The sequence below is a fragment of the Nannospalax galili genome, unplaced genomic scaffold (genome assembly GCF_000622305.1).
Source record: "Nannospalax galili isolate Female #2095 unplaced genomic scaffold, S.galili_v1.0 scaffold510, whole genome shotgun sequence".
In the NCBI taxonomy this organism is placed as follows: Eukaryota; Metazoa; Chordata; class Mammalia; order Rodentia; family Spalacidae; genus Nannospalax; species Nannospalax galili.
Window position 1 is genome coordinate 1445953 of NW_008329677.1, and position 22273 is coordinate 1468225.

The following is a 22273-nucleotide window of genomic DNA, read 5'->3' on the forward strand; positions in this document are numbered from 1 at the left end:
ATACCTTTTCAAAAATTGTTTCTAATTTTATTTATAGTCTACATTCAATGTACAGAATACTGTACATTGTTGATATTACTAGGTTGAAAATTATGTATTGAAACTGATCATAGTGGCCTGTAATTGCAATCCTAGGACTCGGAAGCCTGAGGTATAAGTGCGAGTGTGAAGCCAACCTTGATTATATAGAGAGACCTTGTCTTGAGAAAGAAACAACAAAAAAGTTATTTATTGACAATGTTTTGCCTTATCCAGGTACCCCAGGGTGTCAGTTACTTTTCTGTTGCTGTTCTCCTTCTGAAACATCTTTAGCAAGGCCTCAACAGTCCAAATTCCTACTAGAACAGCCCATTAAGCTCTACTTATACAGCTTTCAACTGCTTTTCTAGTCCAAAATTCCAAAGTCTTCCATGTTCCTCTAAAAACCAACATGGTCAGGTTCTTCACAGCAGCACTTCACTTCTAGTAACAGCTTCTCTATTAGTTGTCTTTCTGTTGCTATGGTAAAATACCATGACCAAGGCAACTTATGAAAGAGTTTATTTTGGCTTTAGTTCCAGAGGGAGAGTTCATAATGATAGGAGAGGCGTGGCAGCAGGAGGTTGGAGCAGGAACCTGAGAGTGCATATATCTTCAAGCAGGTGCAGGAAGGAAAGAGTGAACTGGAAGTGGGACAAGGCTATGATATACTTCCTCCAGTAAGACTGCACTCACCTCCTAAACCTCCCCAAACAGCGCCACCGCCTGCAGACCAACTGTTCAAAGACTTGCGCCTATGGGGGGCATTCTTACTCAGATCATCACCTTCTACTCCCTGACCTCTATAGGCTCATGTCCATATCATAATGCAAAATGCCTTTAGTCCAACTTTAAAAGTCTTTAACAGTCTTAATCAACACTGTTCAAAAGTCTAAAGTCAAAAGTTTCTTTTGAGATTTAAGACAATCTATTAGCTATAATCCCCTGTAAAGTAAAAAAGACAGATCCCACATGGCAGCTAACAACAATCTGTAACTCTAGTTCCAGGGGATCCGACAGCCTCTTCTGTCCTCTGCAGGCATTGCACGACACAGTGCACTTACCCACATGCAGCGACTACACACATACACATAAAATTTGAAAAAAAAAAAAAAAAAGACAAATCACATACTTCTAACATGCAATGGAACTGAATATACATTTCTATTCCAAAAGGGAGAAATAGGGGTACAGTGAGGAAATACCAGACCAGAGTAAGACCAAAGACCAGCAGGGCAAACACCAAACCTATATCTCTATGTCCCATGTCTGAGACTTAAAGGCTCACCTCCTCCAGCTTTGCTGCATGTAACGTTGAGGTATACAAAAACTAATTAAGATTCAGAGTTGAACTTACAGCAAGTCAGTATCTCAGATTCAATACCATATAATGTTCGTGTTTGATGAAGCTTAAAGAATGAGAACTGGACTTCTCTTTTGAGTCTTTGGAAAAGTTAGAATCTGATATTTTCAAAGATGAAATGTGACTTTTTGAGTTTATTCATATAAAAAGTAAATTATGTTGATAAAAGGTCAGTAGATTTAAACCACTGATAGTCGATTTAATCCACTGATAGTGGATTAAAACCACTGATAGTGGATTAAAACTGCTGATAGTGGATTTAATCCACTGATAGTGGATTAGTGCAATGATAGATATTCAAATGCTTAAAATGATTTTATATCCTCCCTCCCTCCCTCCTTCTTTTCTTCCTTTTCCCCTGTGACAGGGTCTCTTTCTATGTAGGGTCACTTTCTGAGGTTAGCCTTGTACTTACAATCCTCCTGTTGTGGCTTCCTGAGTGTTAGGATTATAGACATCTCCCACCATGGCCAGCTCTAAAGTGATTTTTTTTTTAAAGTTCATGTATGCTTTTACATTTGTTCCAGTCATAAAATAAGATTAGAGTATAATAGAAATGAAGCTATTTTCACTATTTTAGTCTCAGGTGTTTTCTCAAAATTGTTAAGAGTGATTAGGGCCAGGCGTGGTGGTGCATGCCTTTAATCCTAGCACTTGGGAGGCAGAGGCAGGTGGATCTCTGTGAGTTCAGGGCTAGCGTGGTCTACATAGTGAGTTTCAGGACAGCTGGGGCTGCAGGGAAACCCTGTCTCAAAAAGACCTAGATGTGTACTCTTGCTGTATGTAAACTACCATAGCCTCTGCTTAGTCAGATTGCCAGGCAAAATCAGAAACAAGCCTGCTGGGAGATACTATTTTTAAACACTTATAGATCTTCATTTTTAGTTGCCATTCAATCAAATATGTTTATTAAACTGGACAATTTGTAGGGATTTTTAGATTCACTAACTTAAATGCCTGTTCTTTTTTCCTACCAGAAATACCCCATTTGAGACCAAAGCCAGTATATGTTACTGTAACTCGAGATAATGAGACCATTTACAGTACAAAAATTCCCTACATGGCAGCTCGTGTTGTTTTTATTAAGTGGATTGTAACTTTCTTTTTGGAAAAAAAGTATCTAACTGCAACACAGAACACTAAAAATGGAGTTGATGTATTGCCTAAAATCATCCAGGTATGCCACTTATCATTTTAAAAACCTATCTTACATAATAAAACAAACTAACATATTCCTATAGTAACTGATTGTTAGCGTTGTGGTTCTTGTAGGTGTTGGTTTATTGGCTCCTCCTGTCTGCAGGGCTGAGGTTTCAGAGGGAGCTCTTGAAAGAGATTTCAAGGGAAACACTTGCTGTGCAGTATTAGAATTACCACAAGGCAGTCTTAGGGGCAAGGGAGAATTCTGAGAAGACAGCTCTCGTGGGCATTCTCCCATGTCCCTTCTTTCTCCTTGCTTGAGTATTAATGTCTTCTGAATGTGGGCAAGGTCTTGTCTTCCTTTCAGCAGTCACCAGCAGCTGAAAGACCCTCAGGAGGTCATATGGGTGGCCCACGAAGAGGGCTCATGCTGTCGAGTACCCTCAGGAATCTCAGGAAAGAGCTTGGATCAGCAGCTCAGGATCCTGGGATAGTTACATTATAATGCTGTCCCCAGAAGAGAAGGCTGCCTTTGCCTGAGGTCTTCAGAAAAGACTTCTTATGTAGGTTGGCCTTCTGTGCTGCCCCCCTTTCTCCCTCCCTTCATGTCTTACACAGATGGGGCAGGCTGAGTTGCTTAAGGACCGTGTACTTGGTAGAACACTGCCACTTAAAGAAGTGAAAGATCAGCCGCATTAATGAGGAGATCATGGCTTTGTGTGGGTTATTGTTTGTTTCTTGTCCCCAAGAACAAGGCCAACAAGTGTGGTAAAGTTACTGCATATTTGCTGATGCCAAGGAGGTTCCAGAAATCTGACCTTGCTCTGAGCTAGAAGAACAAATAAGCTAGAGGAGGCATATTAGTATTTGGCATGTACCAAGGTCATTAGGGCCCTTGATGGAGAGAACACCAAGTAGTCCAGAGTTTGTGGGTCCATGTAGAAGACTTACTGGAGATCAGGGGAATACTCATTTTCCAAAGTCTCAGGAATAGAATTCCAATAAGAGCAACAAAAGACTGGCTGAAAGAAAGTTAAAATTTTTGAAAATTTAGAAGGTGAAATAAAAATGGTAATGATTATATTTATCACCTCAAAGTTTTTGTTTGGAATTTAAAATTTTGTTTGGAATTTAAACCACTGATAGGGTTTCACACATCTAAAGTATTGCTGTGTAAAACAAAGTGATCAAAAACCCCTTTCAAATAATTCCCTATAAAAGACTTTTACAGGGCTGGAGAGATGGCTAAGCAGTTAAGAGCACTGACTGCTCTTGCAAAGGACCTGGGTTTGATTCCCAGCATCCACATGGTGTCTAACTGCCAACCTTACTCCAGTTTCAGGGGATCCAGGGCCCTCTTCTGACCTCCTCAAGCATTGCATGACACAGATGCACATACATGTATACAGGCAATGCACTCATACACATTAAATTTTTAAAAATATATTAAAAAATAAAGACCTTTATAAATATCTCAAGTACTGTTTCACAACAGAATTCACTTTATTGTGAGCCTGGAGAGATGGCTCAGAGGCTAAGAGAATGTATTGCTCTTGTAGAGTTTGGATACCAGAATCCATGTCAGGCAGCTCACAACCACCTGTAACTTCTGTTCCAGAGGATCTGGCCTCTAAGGACAACTGCACTTATGTTTACATACCCCTATATAGACATACATGCATAAACATAATTAAAAAATAAATCTTTCAAAAAGGAATTCACATTTTGCTGTGTAGGTCGTATGCAAGGTATTTTGTTTTTCATTTCCTCAAGTGAATTTCTTGATCTAGAACTAATACTTTGGACAGGGAGGAAAAGACTTAGTAATGTACCTTTTAGACTTAGCTTCCCTAGTACTAGGTGTATCTGGTTTACCACATTTTCTCATTCAGCTAGCTCCTATTACTGTGACAGAAAGACCTGAAATACTCAACTTAAAGAAAAACACAATAATTTTGGCCCATGGTTTCAGAGGTTTCAGCCCATGGTCATTTGGTCCTATTGGTTTGAGCTTATGGTGAGGCAGAATGTCACGGTGTAAGAGACCTGCTCTGATGATGACTACGAGTCAGACAAGAGAAGGCCAGAGTCCCTTCCCCAATTCCAGGACATACCCCAGTGGGCTTAATTTCTATACTACTAAGCTCTACTTCCTAAGACGTCTATCATCTCCCAGTAGTTCTGTGGTTGGAAACCAAGTCTTCAACACACAGGCCTTTAGTAGACATTCAAGATTTCCATTATAGCAAATGACTTCATTCATGGGGAAATGAAAGCACAGCTGTTTAGATGCCCATGATGCTGCTGCCTCAGCCTGCTGAGTGCTGGGAGTAGAGGCAAGTGCCACCATACCCTGCACAGCTCAGTAGATAGAAGCACACTGATGATTTTGATATTGCAGCAACAGCTTTTGATCAGTTCCATGTACACACTAGTTAAACTTTAAAAGCCAAAAAAGTCCATTAAGGACTCAAAAAGAAGTAGCATTTTTATGTGTATAACGCTTTCTCTTTTTTTGGGGAGGGGGGCTTTTTGAGACAGGGTCTCCCTGTAGCCCCAGCTGTCCTGGAACTCACTATGTAGACCAGGCTGGCCTTGAACTCACAGAGATCCACCTGCCTCTGCCTCCCAAGTGCTGGGATTAAAGGCGTGTGCCACCACGCCCGGCTTCTCTCTCTCTTTTAAATATAACTCTTTATTTACATTAATAAAAAGACCACTTTTGCTAATTCTACACAGCTGCTTATAATGATCTATAGGCTCATGGGATGAACAGGTAGAATGGTGAAACACAAATTGACAACTCTATAGAAACTTGCACATTTGCTTATTGACTCCTGTTAGTGTTTCTTGTTCTTGAATTCTACAGAAGCAAACAAAGAAAATACACCATGAAGCTATATAACTTATTGATAAGCAGGTACACAGAATTTGTTTTGTGTGTGTGTGTGTGTGTGTGTGTGTGTGTCTGGTGTATGCACAAGTATACATGCGTTTGTGTGAGTCTTTATGCCTATGCGTACACTCGGAAGCCAGAAGAGGTATTTTCTTCTGTCAGCCTTCACCATATTTCCTTGGGACAGGAGTTTGCCATTTTTTTTTTTTAGCTGTGCTGGTGGCCAGCAAGCCCTAGAGATCCTCCTGTTTCTGCTCCCAGCACTGGGGTTTCAGGTGCATGTGGGTCATGCCTAGCTTTTTATGTAGGTGCTAGGAACCCAAACTTAGGTTCCATATTTGTGCAGCAAGCACTCTACCTGCTAAGTATCTCTCTGGTACCATACAGAATTTTTTTTTTTTTTTGTCCTTTTGAGACAGTGTCTCCCTGTAGTCCCAGCTGACCTGAACACAGAATTATTTTTAAGTGTAATTGATAGAATATGAAATAAATAAAGCAAATCCTTTTTTAATATCAGTAGACTGATGTGTTAATTGAATACTATTCCATAAAGGAGTTAGTTCTTTAAAAGCCATTGCTTCAAATAAATTTCAAATATAAGGATCCTTTCTTTAGTCTATTAGTAAACTATTTGGGTTGAGCAGGCATTTCTTTACTTCTCCCTTGGAAATCACATAACAGAATTTCAGTCCATGACTGGATGAACCCACTGCTTTTTAGGCCTCTGGTGGATATGCTTGATGACATGGTGGAGAGTGTGTGGTAGACCAAAACTGTCACTTCATAGCCGTAAAGCAAAAGAGGAAAAGGGGCTGCTGTTCTACCATCCCCTTTGGGAGCACATGCCCAATGACCTAAACACCTCCCTTTAGACCCCACCTCTTTAAAAACAGTTATTATTTTAATTTTATGTGTATAAGTGTATTGCCTGCATGTATGTAAGTGCACTTGTGTCATGCAATGCTTGAGATCAGAAGAGAGCATTGGATCCCCGGGAACTGGAGTTAAGGATGGTTGTTAGATGCCATGTGGGTGCTGGGTCCTCTGCAAAAGCAGCCAGAGCTCTTAAGCACTGAGCCATCTCTCCAGTCCCCCCACCTCTTTTAAACGTATTTTTTTTTTTTGTTTTATGTGTATGAATGTTTTGCCTGTATGCATGTATGTAAGTGCACTACATGGGTGCAGTGCCCATGGAGCCCAGAAGAGGGTGTTACAGATGGTTGTTAGCCACTATGTGGATGCTTGGAATCAAACCAGGGTCCTCTGCAAGAGCAGCCAGTGTTTGTGCTCTTAACTACTAAGCCATCTCTCCAGCCCCACCTCTAATTTTATATACATATATATATATATGTATAATTTTTATATATAGTGTGTGTGTGTGTGTGTGTGTGTGTATCCATCCTCCTGTCTTTTCCTGGGATTATGGGCTTGTGCCACTATGCCCAGCTTTTTACAGAGGTGCTGGCTATCCAAACTCAGTTTTTCACACTTGCACAGCAAGGACTTTACCCACTGAACCATCTCTGCCCCTAGAGCTGATTTTTAAATGACTTGATGATGTATAATTATCCTGTTTCAGTTACTGTTTTGCTATGATACAAACCATCTCAAATCTTAGTGGCTTAAAGCAGCAAGTTTTTAATCTGATTTCTGAATTATACTTTTCAGAGCAAGAATTATGGCAGGAACTGACTAGATATTTGTTGTATTCTTCATGTGGGATTGATGGGTCCTTATTTTATGACTTTGAGCTGGTGACTAATTGGTCTGGAGGATCTGAGATGACTTCGTTCACATGTCTGTTATTGCCAGTTGGAGGGAAGACTGGTTCATTTGGAACTCTGTTCCATACTATCTTGCTAGATGGGTAGTTGGATTTACATGGTCACAGGGAACTCCAAGGGAAAATAAGAGATGGGAAATGCTGTCAGCCTGTTGGACCTGGGCCTGGTTAGATCAAACTCATGCTGCTTCTTCTCAGTGTTACTGTTACAAGCAGCCTCCTGTCTGCAGATCTCTGTGACTGTAGAGTAAATGCTGAAATGTAGAGACTTAGTGTGATGACAATATACATGCATATGTCCAATAATTTATTCTGTGGTTATACAAATGCAAATTAACTTTTTAGCTGACAAAATTTCACAGCTCTCTTCCCTAAAATAACTTAGTAGTTTTCCTATTAAAATAACTCAGTTGAGGAAGGATTAAATGGTTATTTAGAAAATTGTCAGTAGAGGTTCTGGGGTCTGTGCTTAAACAGTTACTGTTGTTCAGCTTTCTATACCCTGGGCAAGTTGGTGATAACCAGAGAACTTTGAAACAAGGCAAAGCCTGGGTCTAGGACTGTAGGTCAGTTGTAGATTACATGCTCACATGTTTGAGATCCTGGGTTCCATCCTCAACACCAAAATCCTCACAAAACCTGAAATCCAGTAAGCAAGGCAAGACTCCCATTTGCTAGGTGCTGATGTGTGGGAATGTTGTTTGCTGAGAAGTGTGATGACTTTTTCCAGACTGTTGGTGGTGGTGCAGCACAAGAAAAGGTTCCGGAGCTGGATGGTGCTGGATCTGCAGAGCAGGATAAGAATCATTCTAACAGTAGCACGTTGTCTGACCGAAGATTCAGCAATGCCAGTCTTTGTAGCATTGAAGAGGAGCATCGAACTGTATATGAAATGGTGCAGCAGATCCTCTTGTCAACACGGGGTTATGTGAATTTCGTGAATGAAGTATTTCGACAGGTCAGTGTGTGTGTGTGTGTGTGTGTGTGTGATAAATTCATGAATTTGAAGTCATTTTTTGTTCTTGTGTTAGCCAGCTCATTACTCTTAACACATACCAGAAATAACTTAAATACAAGAAAGGCTTTTTTGGCTTGTAGGCTCAGAGGTTTCAATTCATGGTCCCTTGGCCCTGGTTGCTTGGAGGCATTTATTATGGTGGCAGCAAGATGCCGATGAGGCCTGTTCACCTCATGGCTGAGTGTGACAGAGAGAGGAAGGGACCACAGTTGCACAATCCCCCTTTGAGGGCACACACCCACACCACCATGACCAGAAAAGAGGTGTGAGGGAGAGGAGGAGTAGGAAGAGATCACAAGCCAGACTACAATTCATGTCAGGAGTACTGCCAGAGGTTTACAGCCAGGGCTTGTGTTCCCACATGCAACACAGCAACATCTGGGAACAGTTTTGATCATTACAGTTGAAGAAGTGACTGACATCTTGTGGATAACAACCAGCAACACAATGGCTTCCTCCCTGCCTCTACCACAACACAGAACAGCCATCCCAGCATGAGCATGCTGCTGTGGGAAACTCCATAGCCTACTGACAGGGAAATTAGAACTCCATCGGTTCTGCCTGCGTTGCAGTTCTTGCCCTCACTGGGTCAATAAGTTTTTTTTTTTTTTAATGCAAGACAAAATCTGATTTCTTTCATAACAATATTTTTCTTTTTCTTTTTTTTTTTTTGGTCTTTTTGAGACAGGGTCTCCCTGTAGCCCCAGCTGTCCTGGAACTCATTATGTAGACCAGGCTGGCCTTGAACTCACAGAGATCCACCTGCCTCTGCCTCTTGAGTGCTGGGATTAAAGGCATGCACCACCATGGCAATATTTTTCACTTTTAAGTGAAGGTTGTTAAAGTGTAAAATGGACATTCAAGACACACACGTTCTGGGCTGGGAGGTAAAATACATGAATGTGCTACAGAGCATGCGATCTGAGATCCAGGTGATGGTAGTGAAGCTGACAAGGTGCCTAGCTGACAAGGAAGTTTGTAGGAGGGCCTAAAGATCCAGGCACAGGATAGGATAGGTCCAGCAGGTCCAGCAGGTTGAAGTTAATACAAAGAGAGAGAGATTGAAGAAAGAATGTTCAGTAAGATTCAGGGCAGACTGCATCTCTATTTCCCAGGGCACTTTGGAGTAGGCAGCTGCTGCTGAGTTGCTCCGTGGCAACCTTGTCTTCTAACTAGAGTTTTTCAGACTACTGTTTTGGTCCATTTCTTTATAGATCATAAAATTAACTTAGTAAGTCAAAAGCTATTATTATTATTTTTATTATTTTTTAAATATTTTATTTATTATTTTTATTTTATTTGTACATGTGGTTTGCCTGTGTGTAGGTAAGTGTACCCGTGCAGTGCAATGCCTGTGGAGGACAGAAGAGGCTGTCGGATCCCCCGGGACTGGAGTTACAGACGGTTATTAGCTGCCATGTGGGTGCTGGGATTCGAACCCTGGTCTTCTACAAGAACAGCCAATATTCTTAACCGCTGAGCCATCTCTCCAGCCCCAACTATTTTTTTTTAAATAACAGTAAATAAAGTAGAACAGACCAAAAATTTTTCATTGTGCACTTTTAGGAATTCATATTTCTTTGTGAAACTTGTGATTCTCATTGTATGATCATCTGCATATGAATGCATATATTCTTCTGCACATGCCTTGCTTAGGTTCTGGTCTGATCCGTGGAACACTGCTCTATAAGATGTTTGTTCATCTGTGTTTTGTTTATTGATTGGCTTTGGTTTAAAGACCATCTTTATTAAAAATGTCTTTGTTAAGGATTGGAGAGATGGCTCAGCAAGTGGTTAAGAGCATTGACTACTTTTGCAGAGGACTCAGGTTCTATTCCAGGCACCCACAGTAGCTAACAACTGTCAATAACTTCAGTTCCAGGTGACTTCAACACCCTCTTCTGACCTCTGCAGGCATTGCATGACCCTGGTGCACTTACACATTGCAGGCAATATACTCATACACATAAAATAGAAATAATAAAAATAAAATAGTTTTTAAAATACTCATTAGATAAACATAGCCTATGATTATAGAGAAGAAAGATAATCACTTGAAATTCAGATATCTTAGTGGTCATCATTAACGTAAAAGAATGCCATTCCAAGTGGTTCTGTATGGGTATGTATGACTGCTGGCCTGACTCTAAATGAAAAACCTTCAGGAACTAGGTAACTTTGTACCTAGTAACTAGGTACCAAAGGACAGAGGCTAGTGATGCACAGCAGAGTCTTAGATGCGCTGGTGCCTATATCTGAACAGAAAAGCAAGTGGAGAAGAGCAGACAGGTGGTCATAGACAGGCTAATTGGCAGAGATGGAAACAAGCAAGGATGTGTGAATGGACAGGTGTAGACAGAGTTATGAACAGGCAAGCAGTTATAGATACAGCCAGGTGGGCAGAGGTGGAAGCAAGTCAGCAGCCAGGTGAAAGTAAAGGTTGATGAAAAGGTGCTGAGAAGTGTGAACAAAACCCAGACACAGGCCAACTGAGATCAAGGCCAGGCCAGATAAGTTCAAAGGTAGTATAAGTTAAAGGGAGCTCAAAAAATAACTTTATGGTAGTGGAATATTTGTTAATGAAACTTCAATACAGTTTTAAAGAATTTTATTTTACTTGAATTTAACTAGAAAATAAAACAAAACTGGAGTTGTTAAATTCAAATGAATGTTCTTTTTTCACAGATGTATTAATTGCTAAAGTATTTTTTCTATAATAAGCTGGTTATAGGAACATTAATAATAATGGGATAATTTTTTAACTATGTGTTATACTTTTAGGTAGTAGCTCTGTTGATTACCTGTTACAAATGATAAAGAAATCAGCAGTCTTATGTTTTCTTCAGCCTTTTCTCTCTATCTAATGATGTTTTTTAAACTTTTATTTATTAGTATTGTACATGTATATGTATGTATATGAGTGAGTGCAGATACCCATGTGTGTGAAGGTCAGAGGACAACTTTTGAGAGTAGGTTGTCTGTTTTCACTGTGGATTCCAGGGATCAAACCCAGGTCATCAGGCTTACATAGCAAACACTTTACCAACTAAGCTGGACCTCTTGCTAATTTTACTACATTATAAATTTTTCTTATAAGTGTGCCACTAAGCTGAGAGTGATTGTATAATCCTGTAATCCCAGATTTTTGAGATGGAGACAGGAGGATTAGGAGTTCAAGGCAAGTCTCAGCTATACAGTGAACTTGAAACTTACATGGACTACTGTGTCAGAAAACAAACAAGCCAACTAACTAACTAACTAAATAAATAAATTAAATAAATAAATAAATAAATGTACCATCACTTGGAATTGATTAGGAATCATAATATATAGTGCTGCTTTATCTTGGTTTTGTATTTAGCATATCACTCCTCTGGGTCCCACAGCCATAGTATACTTCTTTGTTGGACATCATTCTTGTCCTTGTTTTATCACTTCGTGGCTTCAAAAAAATGTTCCAGACTCTTTTCTTAGTCTTTCTAGATGGCCAGTGTTTTTCTTTTGCTTGTACATGTTCCCAGCAGCTTAGCTGGGTATAATGATCTTAGGTCACAAAACTTCCACTTAGAAATTTATAAGCTAGAACCTTTGTTCACATTCAAATCAGAACAAGGAAAACTTTATAAAGACACCAATTAGAGCTGGACATTGTGACCCACACCTTTAATCCTAGCTCTTGGGAGGTAGGCACAGACTGATCTCTTGAGTTTTGAGGCCAGCCTGGTCTATGAGTTCTAGGCCAGCCAGAGCTACATAGTGAGATTCTGCCTCCAAAAAACCCAAAACCAACCAATCAAACAAAAAGACTTCAGTTATACAGTTGAAACTTTAGAAAGAATAGGTTTAACATTTTGAAAGAAATAAAAGATAAATTTGCACTTGTTTGCAGTAAACAAAAAACTGTAACACATGACCAGTACAGACTGGGAAAGGAGAAAACAGAACCTTGAAATGAAAAATGGCAATAATTGAGCTGTTAAAAGAAAATACCAATGGATAGTCTTAATAGCAGAATAGGAGATAGATGTCCTAGTTGCTTTCTATTGCTGTGATGAAACACTGGCCAAAACCATTTTGGGAGATGAGGGTTTATTTCATCTTATTCTTCCAAGTGATAGTCCATCACTTAGGGAAGTAAAGGCAGGAACTTAAGCAGGGCAGGAACATTGATGCAGGAACTGAAGCACAGACCACAGAGGAAGCATGCTTACTGGCTTTGCTCTTCTGGCCCATGCCCAGCCTGCTTTCTTATACATTCCAGGACCACCTACTCAGGGATGGCACCACCTACAGTGGTCTGAGCTCTCCCACATCACTCAGTAGTTAAGAAAATACCTCACAGATGTGCCCACAGGCCAGTCCAATAGAGATATTTCTTCAACTGAGGTTCCGTCTTCCTAGGTGTGTCAACTTGACAACTGAGGATATCTAGTACAATAGAATAAATTGAATGAAGATATTATTTTGAATCTACCCCAGAAAGCCAGAGATGAGGCCTGGAGGGTCTGATGAGAAGGCCTGTTACGTTTGCTCACTCCCTCTGTAGCTATTCTTTTTTTGTTTGCTTTCCATCTACTGAGAATATCCTACTGTAGCTGTAGGTTTTTAATTTCTTTTCTTGAAAGTCTATGAGTATTTGCTATATTTGGGGCATTAGTTGTCATGTAAATGCAGAAGGTCAGGTTTCATTGCTACCTGGTAAAACCAAACATTTGGCAAGCTGGAAAATTGGAAGATGAGGTGCCTTTCCAAAAAGAAAAAAGCCAGGGCTGGAGAGATGACTCAGCAGTTAAAAGAACTGGCTGCTCTTGCAGAGGACCTGGGTTCAGTTCCCAGCACCCACATGGAAGCTAACAACTGTCCATAACTCCAATTCTAGGGAAATCCAACGCCTTCTTCTGACCTCCATGGGAATTGCACAACATGGGTGCACTTACACACATACAGGTGATACAGTCATACACATAAAATATAAAGTAATAAGTGAAATATTTTTATAAATAAATAAAAATTAAAAATCCATCTTGCTTAGGGGTTACAGGTATGAGGCTTTTTAGGGATTTTGCGGGGGAGGCCTAGGAGATAGGTATCTTCTGATTTTGGATTGCTTGTGCTTTTCTGGTACACTAGCTGCTATTGTCCATAGGTCACCACAGGTCTGGTTCTGTAAATATAAAGAAAATTACTGATATCTCATGCCATCTTAGTTCCTTTTCCCAGAAATCTAACTCTGCAGTTAATCATTAGTATGCAGAAGGCATCTTTCATCAGAAAACAGGAAGCTAGCCAAAGGTTACTATCCCTGGGGAACAAGGGAGGATAGCCAAAAAAAGCAGCTTTCACAGGGCAAGACAGTGAAACGTAGCCTTTCACAGAAGAAAAATCTTAACCTGCTGAATCACTTCAGTCAGAAGTGTCATCTACTGCAGAGCTGTGGGGACACTAATGACAGACTGCTCAGTTGTGTGGCCTCCAGTTAGTGATTTTTAAGACTAGCTCCAAACCATCAAAGCTAGAAGGTTTATTTAGATTTTTCCCTCTGTAATATCCATACATATTTAAAGTTGCTATTTATTTCTGTGAATTGAATCCTTTATCATTAAGAAGCTTCTCGTTTTATCACTGTACTACTTTGTTTTTCCCCTTTAGAGTCTATTTTGACTATTCTTAATGTGGCTTTACCAATTTTCTTCTGGTTAGTGTTTGCATGGTAAAAACTTTTCTGACTTTTATCATCAACTTCCCATGTTTTTGATTTCCTCTTACAAATTGGAGATGATTTTAAAAATATTTTTAATTTTTATTTTATGCGTATGAGTGTTTTGCCTGCATGTATGTAAGTAAGTATACCCATGTCGTGCATTACTTCTAGAGGCCAGAAGAGGGTGTTAGATCCCCTGGAACTAGAGTTACAGATGATTGTTAAATACCCTGTGGGTGTTAGAAACCAAACCCAGGTCCTCTGCAAGAGCAGCCAATGCTCTTAACTGCTGAGCCATCTTTCTAGCCCAAATTGTAGGTGTTTATAACTTTTTCTTAAAAAGTTAAAAATAGTGTTTTACTCTCCGGCTTTTGATTGTACATTACTCCTTTTTTCATGTAACATAGCAGCTGCTTTTCTTGGATTAAATCAATAGTCTTACCTTTGGCTTTCCAAATGTGTTGAAGTCTTTTAGGCCAGTTTTCTCATTTTTCTCCTGTATTAATGTATATGATTTTAACTCATCTGTGCTTCTTTTATTGCCTAGAATCATGCATCCCTTAACTTGAATCTAGTTTCAGTGTATTGGTCAGGGTTCTCTAAAGAAACGGAACTGGGGGCCTAGAGAGATGGCTCAGTGGATAAGAACACTGACTGTTCTTACAGAAGACCCGGGTTCGAATTCCAGCACCCAATGGCAGCCAACTGTCCATAACTCAATAATAGTTTGCTCCACATGGAAATTGGTAACTGGGAATTTCAGAAGATCCTGTCTTTCCAGTCTCATCTCCCATGATTCACCCCTTGTTTTATATTCTCTCTCTCTCTCTCTCTCTCTCTCTCTCTCTCTCTCTCTAAAAAAACCCATAAATAAAAGTAAGTAAAAAATAAAGTCCAAGTAATGCAACTTGTCCCAACTCCATGACAAGTTTCTTTTTATCTTTCAGGTCTCAGCATTTTAAATGTCATCTTCCTGGAGAAAACTTTTCTTAATTTTAAACAGTTTTGTTAAAACATAATTTACATTTCATGAAACTTAAGAATTTAAAGTACACAACTCAATGGTTTTTAGCATACCTATAGACTTTAGAACATCATTATCCTGAAAAGGAAACTTGCTCTAATTAGCAGTCACTCACCATTGCCCACCCCCATGCAATACTCTACCTTCTGAGTCTCGGGATCTACTTGTTCTGGAATTTTTTTCTCTAGTGTGAGGGTGGTGGTGCTGGAGATAGAAGGTTTGTCCATTTTACATATGGAATGCAAATGGGATTGCATAATGTGTAGTCTTTTGTGACTGACTTCTTTCATTTAACATCATATTCTCAAAGTTCATCTGTGTTCAGTGCTTATCAATACTCAATTTCTTTTTATATCTGAATCACGCTGTATTACATGGATATACTACTTTTATTTCTCCAATCATCTATGGATGGACAGTGTGTTGATTCTACTTTTTGGCTTCTATGAATAATATCATTGTGAACATTCATGTTCAAGTTTCTATATAGATATACATTTCTTTCTGTCTTAGGTAGATATTGAAGAATGAAATTACTGGGTCATTTGTGCTTCTATTTTTAACCTCTTTAGGAATTTTCAAGTGCATTTCCAAAGAGTTTTTTTCTTTTTATTATCCATCTTAAGAAGCTCCCTCTTGTCCACTTTATTTCTATAGCCTATTAGTTTATTTTCTTTTAGTACTAAATCACAATGAGACATTAAAATTCTATTTTTTGAGTCCATGCAACTGGAATTCGAACTGTATTATGGGAGGGACCATGCCTGTCCTGCTTGGTTCTTTATCCTCAGTACTTGGTAGAGGTGCTCAATAAGTATTTATTGAATGATTTAATGAAATAGAAAAAAGAATGAGGAAAGGGGGGAAAAAAAAACCCACAATGTGTACAGGCAAATGTCTACTTTGTGATCTTCTCACCTCTAACTCATTCACTTATTCCAAAGATGGAAAAGCATTCAGCCACTCAAAGTGATGGATCGCTTTCACAAAGAAACCAGTGAATCCCCTTTAGCAATTCTTATTGCTGTGAGCATGACAAGCTTCTGGGATTCTTTTCTATCAGGCCTGATGCATCTTTTAAACAGCTGAATTGAGTCCTTTACAAATTGCTGACTTGGCTCAATAAACTGCATTACCTGATCCTTGTTGATTGTGGGATGGCTGCTTAAGAAGTCAGAGACATGTAGCATGGGTGGATGGTGGCCCAACTGAACTGGAAACTTGCATTTCACTTAATTGTTCTCCTGCTGCTTTCTATATTTTCCATGTCAATGGCTTATGAAGAATTTGACCTTGAAATGTAAAGATGTGGATGTCTTTGAGCCATCATACTTGGAATTTGTGGTTGAAGAAATATATAATGTTTTTCATTAAAAAAAAGAACTGATAAAATGAATATATATCCATATATGGATTTATTAGATTGGCTTACAGGATAGAGTCCAAGTAGTCTAACAATGGCTGCCCCACACTAGAGAGGCCAAGAATCTAGTATTTTCTCAGTTCATGAGGCTGGATATCTCAGCAGCCCTAATCTGGTGCTGGAGGACTGATGGATTCTGGGAGATCTTCAGCCTATGTTGGAATCTGAAGAAGTTGGTCACAGCAGCGAGATTCACCAATGAGAGAAAAGGCAAGCAGCAAAAAGCCAAAGCTTTCTTCTGCCATAGCCTTTTATACAGGCTGCCATCAGAAGGTAAAGCTCACATTTAGGGGGGCCTTTCTGCTTCAAATGATCCAATCAAGAAGGCCTCTCTCATTTCATTTAATCCCAGATCCAGTCAAGTTGACAATCAGGATTAGCCATCACAATCAGTTTCAACATAGATTCACATTCATCCTGTGTTCCTTCTCAGCTTATAGGCCTCTTTTTATATATTTGAACGCCATGTTATAAAGTGAATATATATTATATACATTATATAATTTCACTTAGACTCTTGGTGATACATTTTTTTTTTACCTGAAAATGTTCTTATTTTGCTTTCATTTTTGAAGGACACTCTTTCTGGGTCCATATTCTGTCTACACCAGCAACTGTGTGCTCTTTCAGTTTTAGTAACTTAAGTCCATTGTCATGGCTTCTCTTTGAGAGTCATGACAAATCATGTAGTTGTTCCTTTGAAGAAAATGTGTGCCTTTTCCCCTCTGGCTGCTTTTCAGACTTTCTGGTTGTCCTTGGTTTTCAGCAGTTTTGATGTAATATTCTTTGCATTTATCCTGCTCATCTTTGTGATTCTTCACTTATGGATTGTTATCTTTCATCTCCACCATTCTTCAAATACTGCTTTCCCCTTCTCTGGCCATGTATAGGATCACCTTATCATGTCTACCTTTCTTGCCACCATTTCCTTACCTACCTTTTTGTCTCTTCCTGCTTTGTTCTACATATTTTCTTTGTATCTCCTCGAGTTTTCACTTCAGCTATGTCCGTTCTGAGCCTATATGCACAAAGTTTCTAGCTTGGGTTGTATTATTTTCAAATTTCACTTCAGGATAATCTAGATTCTTCTATGCGTTTAGATTATATCTATTTTTCAGAACAGCTATTTTTATTAAAATTGACCTATCATTTCTGATTATCTTTAATAATATGTTACATTATCTAGGCTGTTTGCAGAAATACTTTTGGTTTTTATATTATTTTATTTCCCCTAGATAAGAATTACTTCTTGTTCTCTGCGATGAGGATAGTGTGCTATGCCTGTATATTGATTGGCTTAGGTTACCCAGTTGTCTACAGTTTGTCAGAACTGATTAAATGGTCCCCATAAGCATTTGCATTTTATTCCTTCTAAAGTTTTCCCAAATAATGTGCCATAAACAAATGCTGGTCTCTAGTCAGAGACATGCATGCTGAAGTGTTTTTAGGTCAAATGAACTGATGAATATGTTTGTACCTAACTTTGAAGTGCATCAGAGATAAAATGGATTGAAGGAAGGATAGAGGGGTGACAGATAAATGTGTACTAAAGCAAATACAGTAACCGCTAATGTGCTCAAGGGAGTGGAGATATGGGTATTCATTGTAAAAATTTCTTCATGTTTGATAATTTTTATAGTAAAATTAAGTATGAGATAAGTATTTAGTCATAGTCATTAGTGTTTACTGATTTTTTGAGCCATATATCAGAATATTTGACACATTCATATTTTGTAGTCCTGTGTTCTAGAATTTGATGTGCTCTGGCCACCATATCTGGAAGTTTCTTTATCTCATGCAACTGTGCTGAAATGACATCTACCTGTAATTAGGTCCTCTGTTGTGAACCTTAGGGATGATATTAAAACAGGGCTCAGAAGCTTGAGATCAGGACCTCAATTGTGACAAACTTTGTAACCTTGGGAAAATAGCTCTGGTGTTCTGAGGGCCAGTGTCCTACCCTGTAGCTTTATAACAGTGTGTGGGGGTGCCTGTCCTTCATGCCTACTTTGTTTACAGAAATAGGCCCTAAATCTGAACCACAAAAGGTAAATGAATTTCCTCTTCAAATTGTTTTTTTAAAAAAATCTTACCACATTAAACCACAAGTCTTGTATGCAAATATGTAAAGGGACTTTTTTATTGGTCCTTTTGAAACCGGGTCTCCCTGTAGCCCCAGCTGGCCTGGAGTTCACTGTGTAGACCAGGCTGGCCTTGAACTCACAGAGATCCACCTGCCTCTGCCTCTGAGTGCTGGGATTAAAGGCATGTGCCACCATGTCCAACCTTAAGATTATAGTCTTGGTGGGGCTGGAGAGATGGCTCAGGGTTTAGAGCACTAACCACTTTTGCAGAGGACTTGGGTTCAATTCCCAGCACCCACATGGCAGCTATGAACAGTCCTTAACTCCAGTTCCAGGGGAATCTGAAGCCCTCTTCTGACCTCCGTGACATTGCATGACATGGGTGCACTCACATACATGCAGGCAATACACTCGTACACATAAAATAAAAATAGTAAATAAAATATTTAAAAAAGCCAGGCATGGTGGTACACGTCTTTAATCCCAGCACTCGGGAGACAGAGGCAGGCAGATCTCTGCGTTCAAAGCCAGCCAGAGATCTGTCTGCCTCTGCCTCCCAAGTGCTGGGACTATAGGCATGCACCACCTACCACACTTGTAAAGGGACTTCTTAATGTTGAAATATTCTTTGGGGCTGGAGAGATTACTCCTTTGGTAAAGTTCTTGCTATGCAAGCGTAGGAACTGATTTCAGATTTCCAGCACCCACATAAAAAGCAGTGGTGTGTGCCTATAATGCATTGAGGAGAGGGAGATGGGAAGATTCATATGGCTTGCTGTCCAGACAGTCTAGCTGAATTGGCAAGTCCCTGGTTCAGTGAGAGACCCTGTGTAAGGCCAAATTTACTTCTGGGAGGCCTGTGCTACTCACACTCTCAGCTTTCAGGCCCACTGGGAGGTGGGCTGCGACCCTCTCTCCCCTCACTATAGTTTAGGGAGTATGGATATTTATTTGGGTTTTCTTACAGAGTTTATGATGTCCGGGAGAGGGTTACTTACAATGCATGGACCCCCGTTGACTTTTTTCACTACATCTTGGCTGAGCTTCCTAGATCTACTCGGCCATGCAAGATGGTGAAGCCTGCCACCTCCCTGGCTTTTTCCCTGCCTCCTGTCTTTCCTTAGACCCTTCCGCTCATGCAATTGAAGCTGACTGATTGGGTGGGAGGGATGACTGTCTTCCTTCCTTTCTATGGAGTCTCTTAGGGTTCAGACACCCAGCTCTTGCTAGTTCTTTTGGATGACATGCCTATCCAATACCCTGCCTGAAAAAATAAAATGTGAAGCAACTGCAGAAGACACCAGATGTTGACCTCTAGCCTGCACATGCATGCATGTACACACGCACCCACCCACATACATATCCTCCTAACATGTACACACACATATACAAAATAAATAAGTAAACAAACTTTTTTTTTAAGTTCCTATAATGTGTACAGTGTTGCAGGCTCTTGTTAACATTTGTAGTTAGGTGTTCTGGTAAAGTAGAAACTTATCTGGGAAGGAAGGAGAAAAGAAGGAATAAAGGTGGGATGGAGGAAAGGAGAGAGGGAGGGAGAAGGAAAAGGCAAACAATCCAAAAAGAGGCCTTATTTGTAGCAATTACCAACTTCTATGATACTTCCACCATGGCCAGTTCAAACCATCACCATGATTGATCCTGAACAAAGATCTGAGAAAAGGTAAGCATAGCTTGCTATCACTGGCTGGCACAGTTTGTCTGTTACTTTATAACCTGTTTCTGACTCCCTGGGGAAAGTTGCAAGTTTATAGTTTTAGCTATTTTATATGACAATTAAAATACCTGTAAAGGTATGATTTGGTTATTATTGTAGAAAATATGCAAAAAATAGAAGGCATTTTGAAATATCACTATTTTTTGTTCAGATTATGAAAATGCCTTTTTTTTCTTCAGATAAATGGTGTGCATAAAAATATGTGTGTAGTATATGTTTACAAGCTCTATGTTTTTGAAGTTGGTGATAGAATTGCCTGTTTTGTGACTTTATGGTGATTTGAGCTTGTGTGTCATTAAAGAGTTCTCTTCTATTTTCAGGCATTTTTGTTGCCTTCCTGTGAGATAGCTGTAATAAGAAAAGTAGTTCAAGTGTACAGGAAATGGATCTTCCAGAATAAACCTGTGTTTATGGAGGAACCAGATCAAAAAGACATTTCCCAAGAAGATGCTGAAAAATTAGGACTTTCAGAGACTGATAACAAGGAGGTAATGTTTTCACTTAGTCTCCGAGATGAGAGTATGTACACATATTGGCATAGTACACCTGCTCACTTGATGGTCCCATTCTGCCCATGTAGGCAGGTGGGGAGTACCACTCTTAAGTTGTTGAGTTCTATGAGGACCTGCATGAGAAACATCTTTCGTGCTGCATTTTTGATGGGCAGTCATGCACAGGGCTGCTTTCCTAGTCCCTGTCACAAGAAAGTTGTTTTATCATATTTTACAATTATCTCTGTGAGACTGAAAAGCTGATGTCTTCCCCTTGACTTGTTTCAATAAATAGTAAATAGTTTTTATGAAAGTTAAGGGTAGAATGTTTTGCCAACCTTTGCTGTTCATTGTCCAGAAGAAATTAGCATTAAACATTTGAAAGGATTAGCCAAATAAACATCAGGTATTCCTTGGGCTGTCAGTAGCACTGAGTGCTAAATCTTCCTAGAAGAGGTGCTAGCCATGTTCTGTATAGCTAAGGGTCGAATAAATCTAAAATGATGATGTGAAACACCCTCCTGAAGTACAAAAAGAAACTTAAATTATATTGATACTGTGTTATTTTGAAATTAATCTACAGTGTTTAAAATTCTCAGCCATAGGCTTACTACATTGAAATGTATTGATTCTGTAATTCTGGTGTTTCAGTACTGGTGCAATTATTTTAGTACCTAGTCATGAGGTCAGTAAGCAAGTGGCATTTATGTATTTAGAGGCCTGTATTCCATGCCCTCAGGCATTGTTTAAGCATGACCCCCATGTAAAGGCTGTGCACTACTTTAGAGAGCAAGCAGTGAACAAGTGTGAGGCATGAAGTGTGTGAACATATGCGTTTCCCCTCTCGGTTAATGGATTGTTATCTTCTGAAGGCCTCCTCTGAAAGTTCTGGTCATAAAAGATCATCCAGTTGGGGACGCACATACTCCTTCACAAGCGCCATGAGCAGAGGGTGTGTGACAGAGGAGGAAAACACAAATGTGAAAGCCGGGGACCAAGCTATGCTACAGGTATGCTTCCTGCTGGGACTCAAGACATTCCAGATGGAGAGTTGCTCTGAACATTTTGTTTAATGAGGATGGTCATAAAAAGTGTACTGGTAGATGGGCTGGAGAAATGGCTCGGAGATTAAGAACACTTGCTATTCTTCCAGAGGATGCTGGTTTGATTCCCAGCACCCACACGATGGCTAACAACCATCTGTAAATCAGTTCCAGGGGATCCAATACCCTCTTCTGGCCTCTTTGGGCATTACGGGCACATGGTACACTTACACACATGCAGGCACATATATATAAAATAAAAATAATGAAATATTTTTTTAAGTGTATGGATATTTTTAGCATCAGGCACTAACTAATCCTTAAACTCTTAATTTTTTCTTTCCACCTATAGTTGGGGGAAAAAATTTTTTTTTCTAGCCAGAGAAGACATAAGAACTGATTTTAGTTTTTAAATAGGTATTATTATACACTGAAGGTGAAATGGCTAAGATTCATATCTTTTTTTTTTTTTTTTTTTTTTTTTTTTTTTTGGGGGGAAAAAAAAAAAAAAAAGAGGACGATAAATCTTTCACTGTGATATATCAAAATAA

General features: G+C 39.4%; 1 protein-coding gene and 1 pseudogene across 2 annotated transcripts in view; one reads left to right on the forward strand and one right to left on the reverse strand.

The window, feature by feature from the left end:
* Positions 1-22273, forward strand: part of Ralgapa2 (Ral GTPase activating protein catalytic alpha subunit 2) — a 371371-nt gene that overhangs the window by 104661 nt on the left and 244437 nt on the right. For both annotated transcript variants that reach the window (XM_029567609.1, XM_008841311.2), the window contains exons 9-12: positions 2359-2558; positions 7931-8158; positions 20509-20676; positions 21552-21689. In XM_029567609.1, coding sequence (XP_029423469.1) covers positions 2359-2558; positions 7931-8158; positions 20509-20676; positions 21552-21689 — 734 coding nt within the window. The remainder of the gene's footprint in view (positions 1-2358; positions 2559-7930; positions 8159-20508; positions 20677-21551; positions 21690-22273) is intronic.
* LOC103740720 lies at positions 13515-16133 on the reverse strand (annotated as a pseudogene).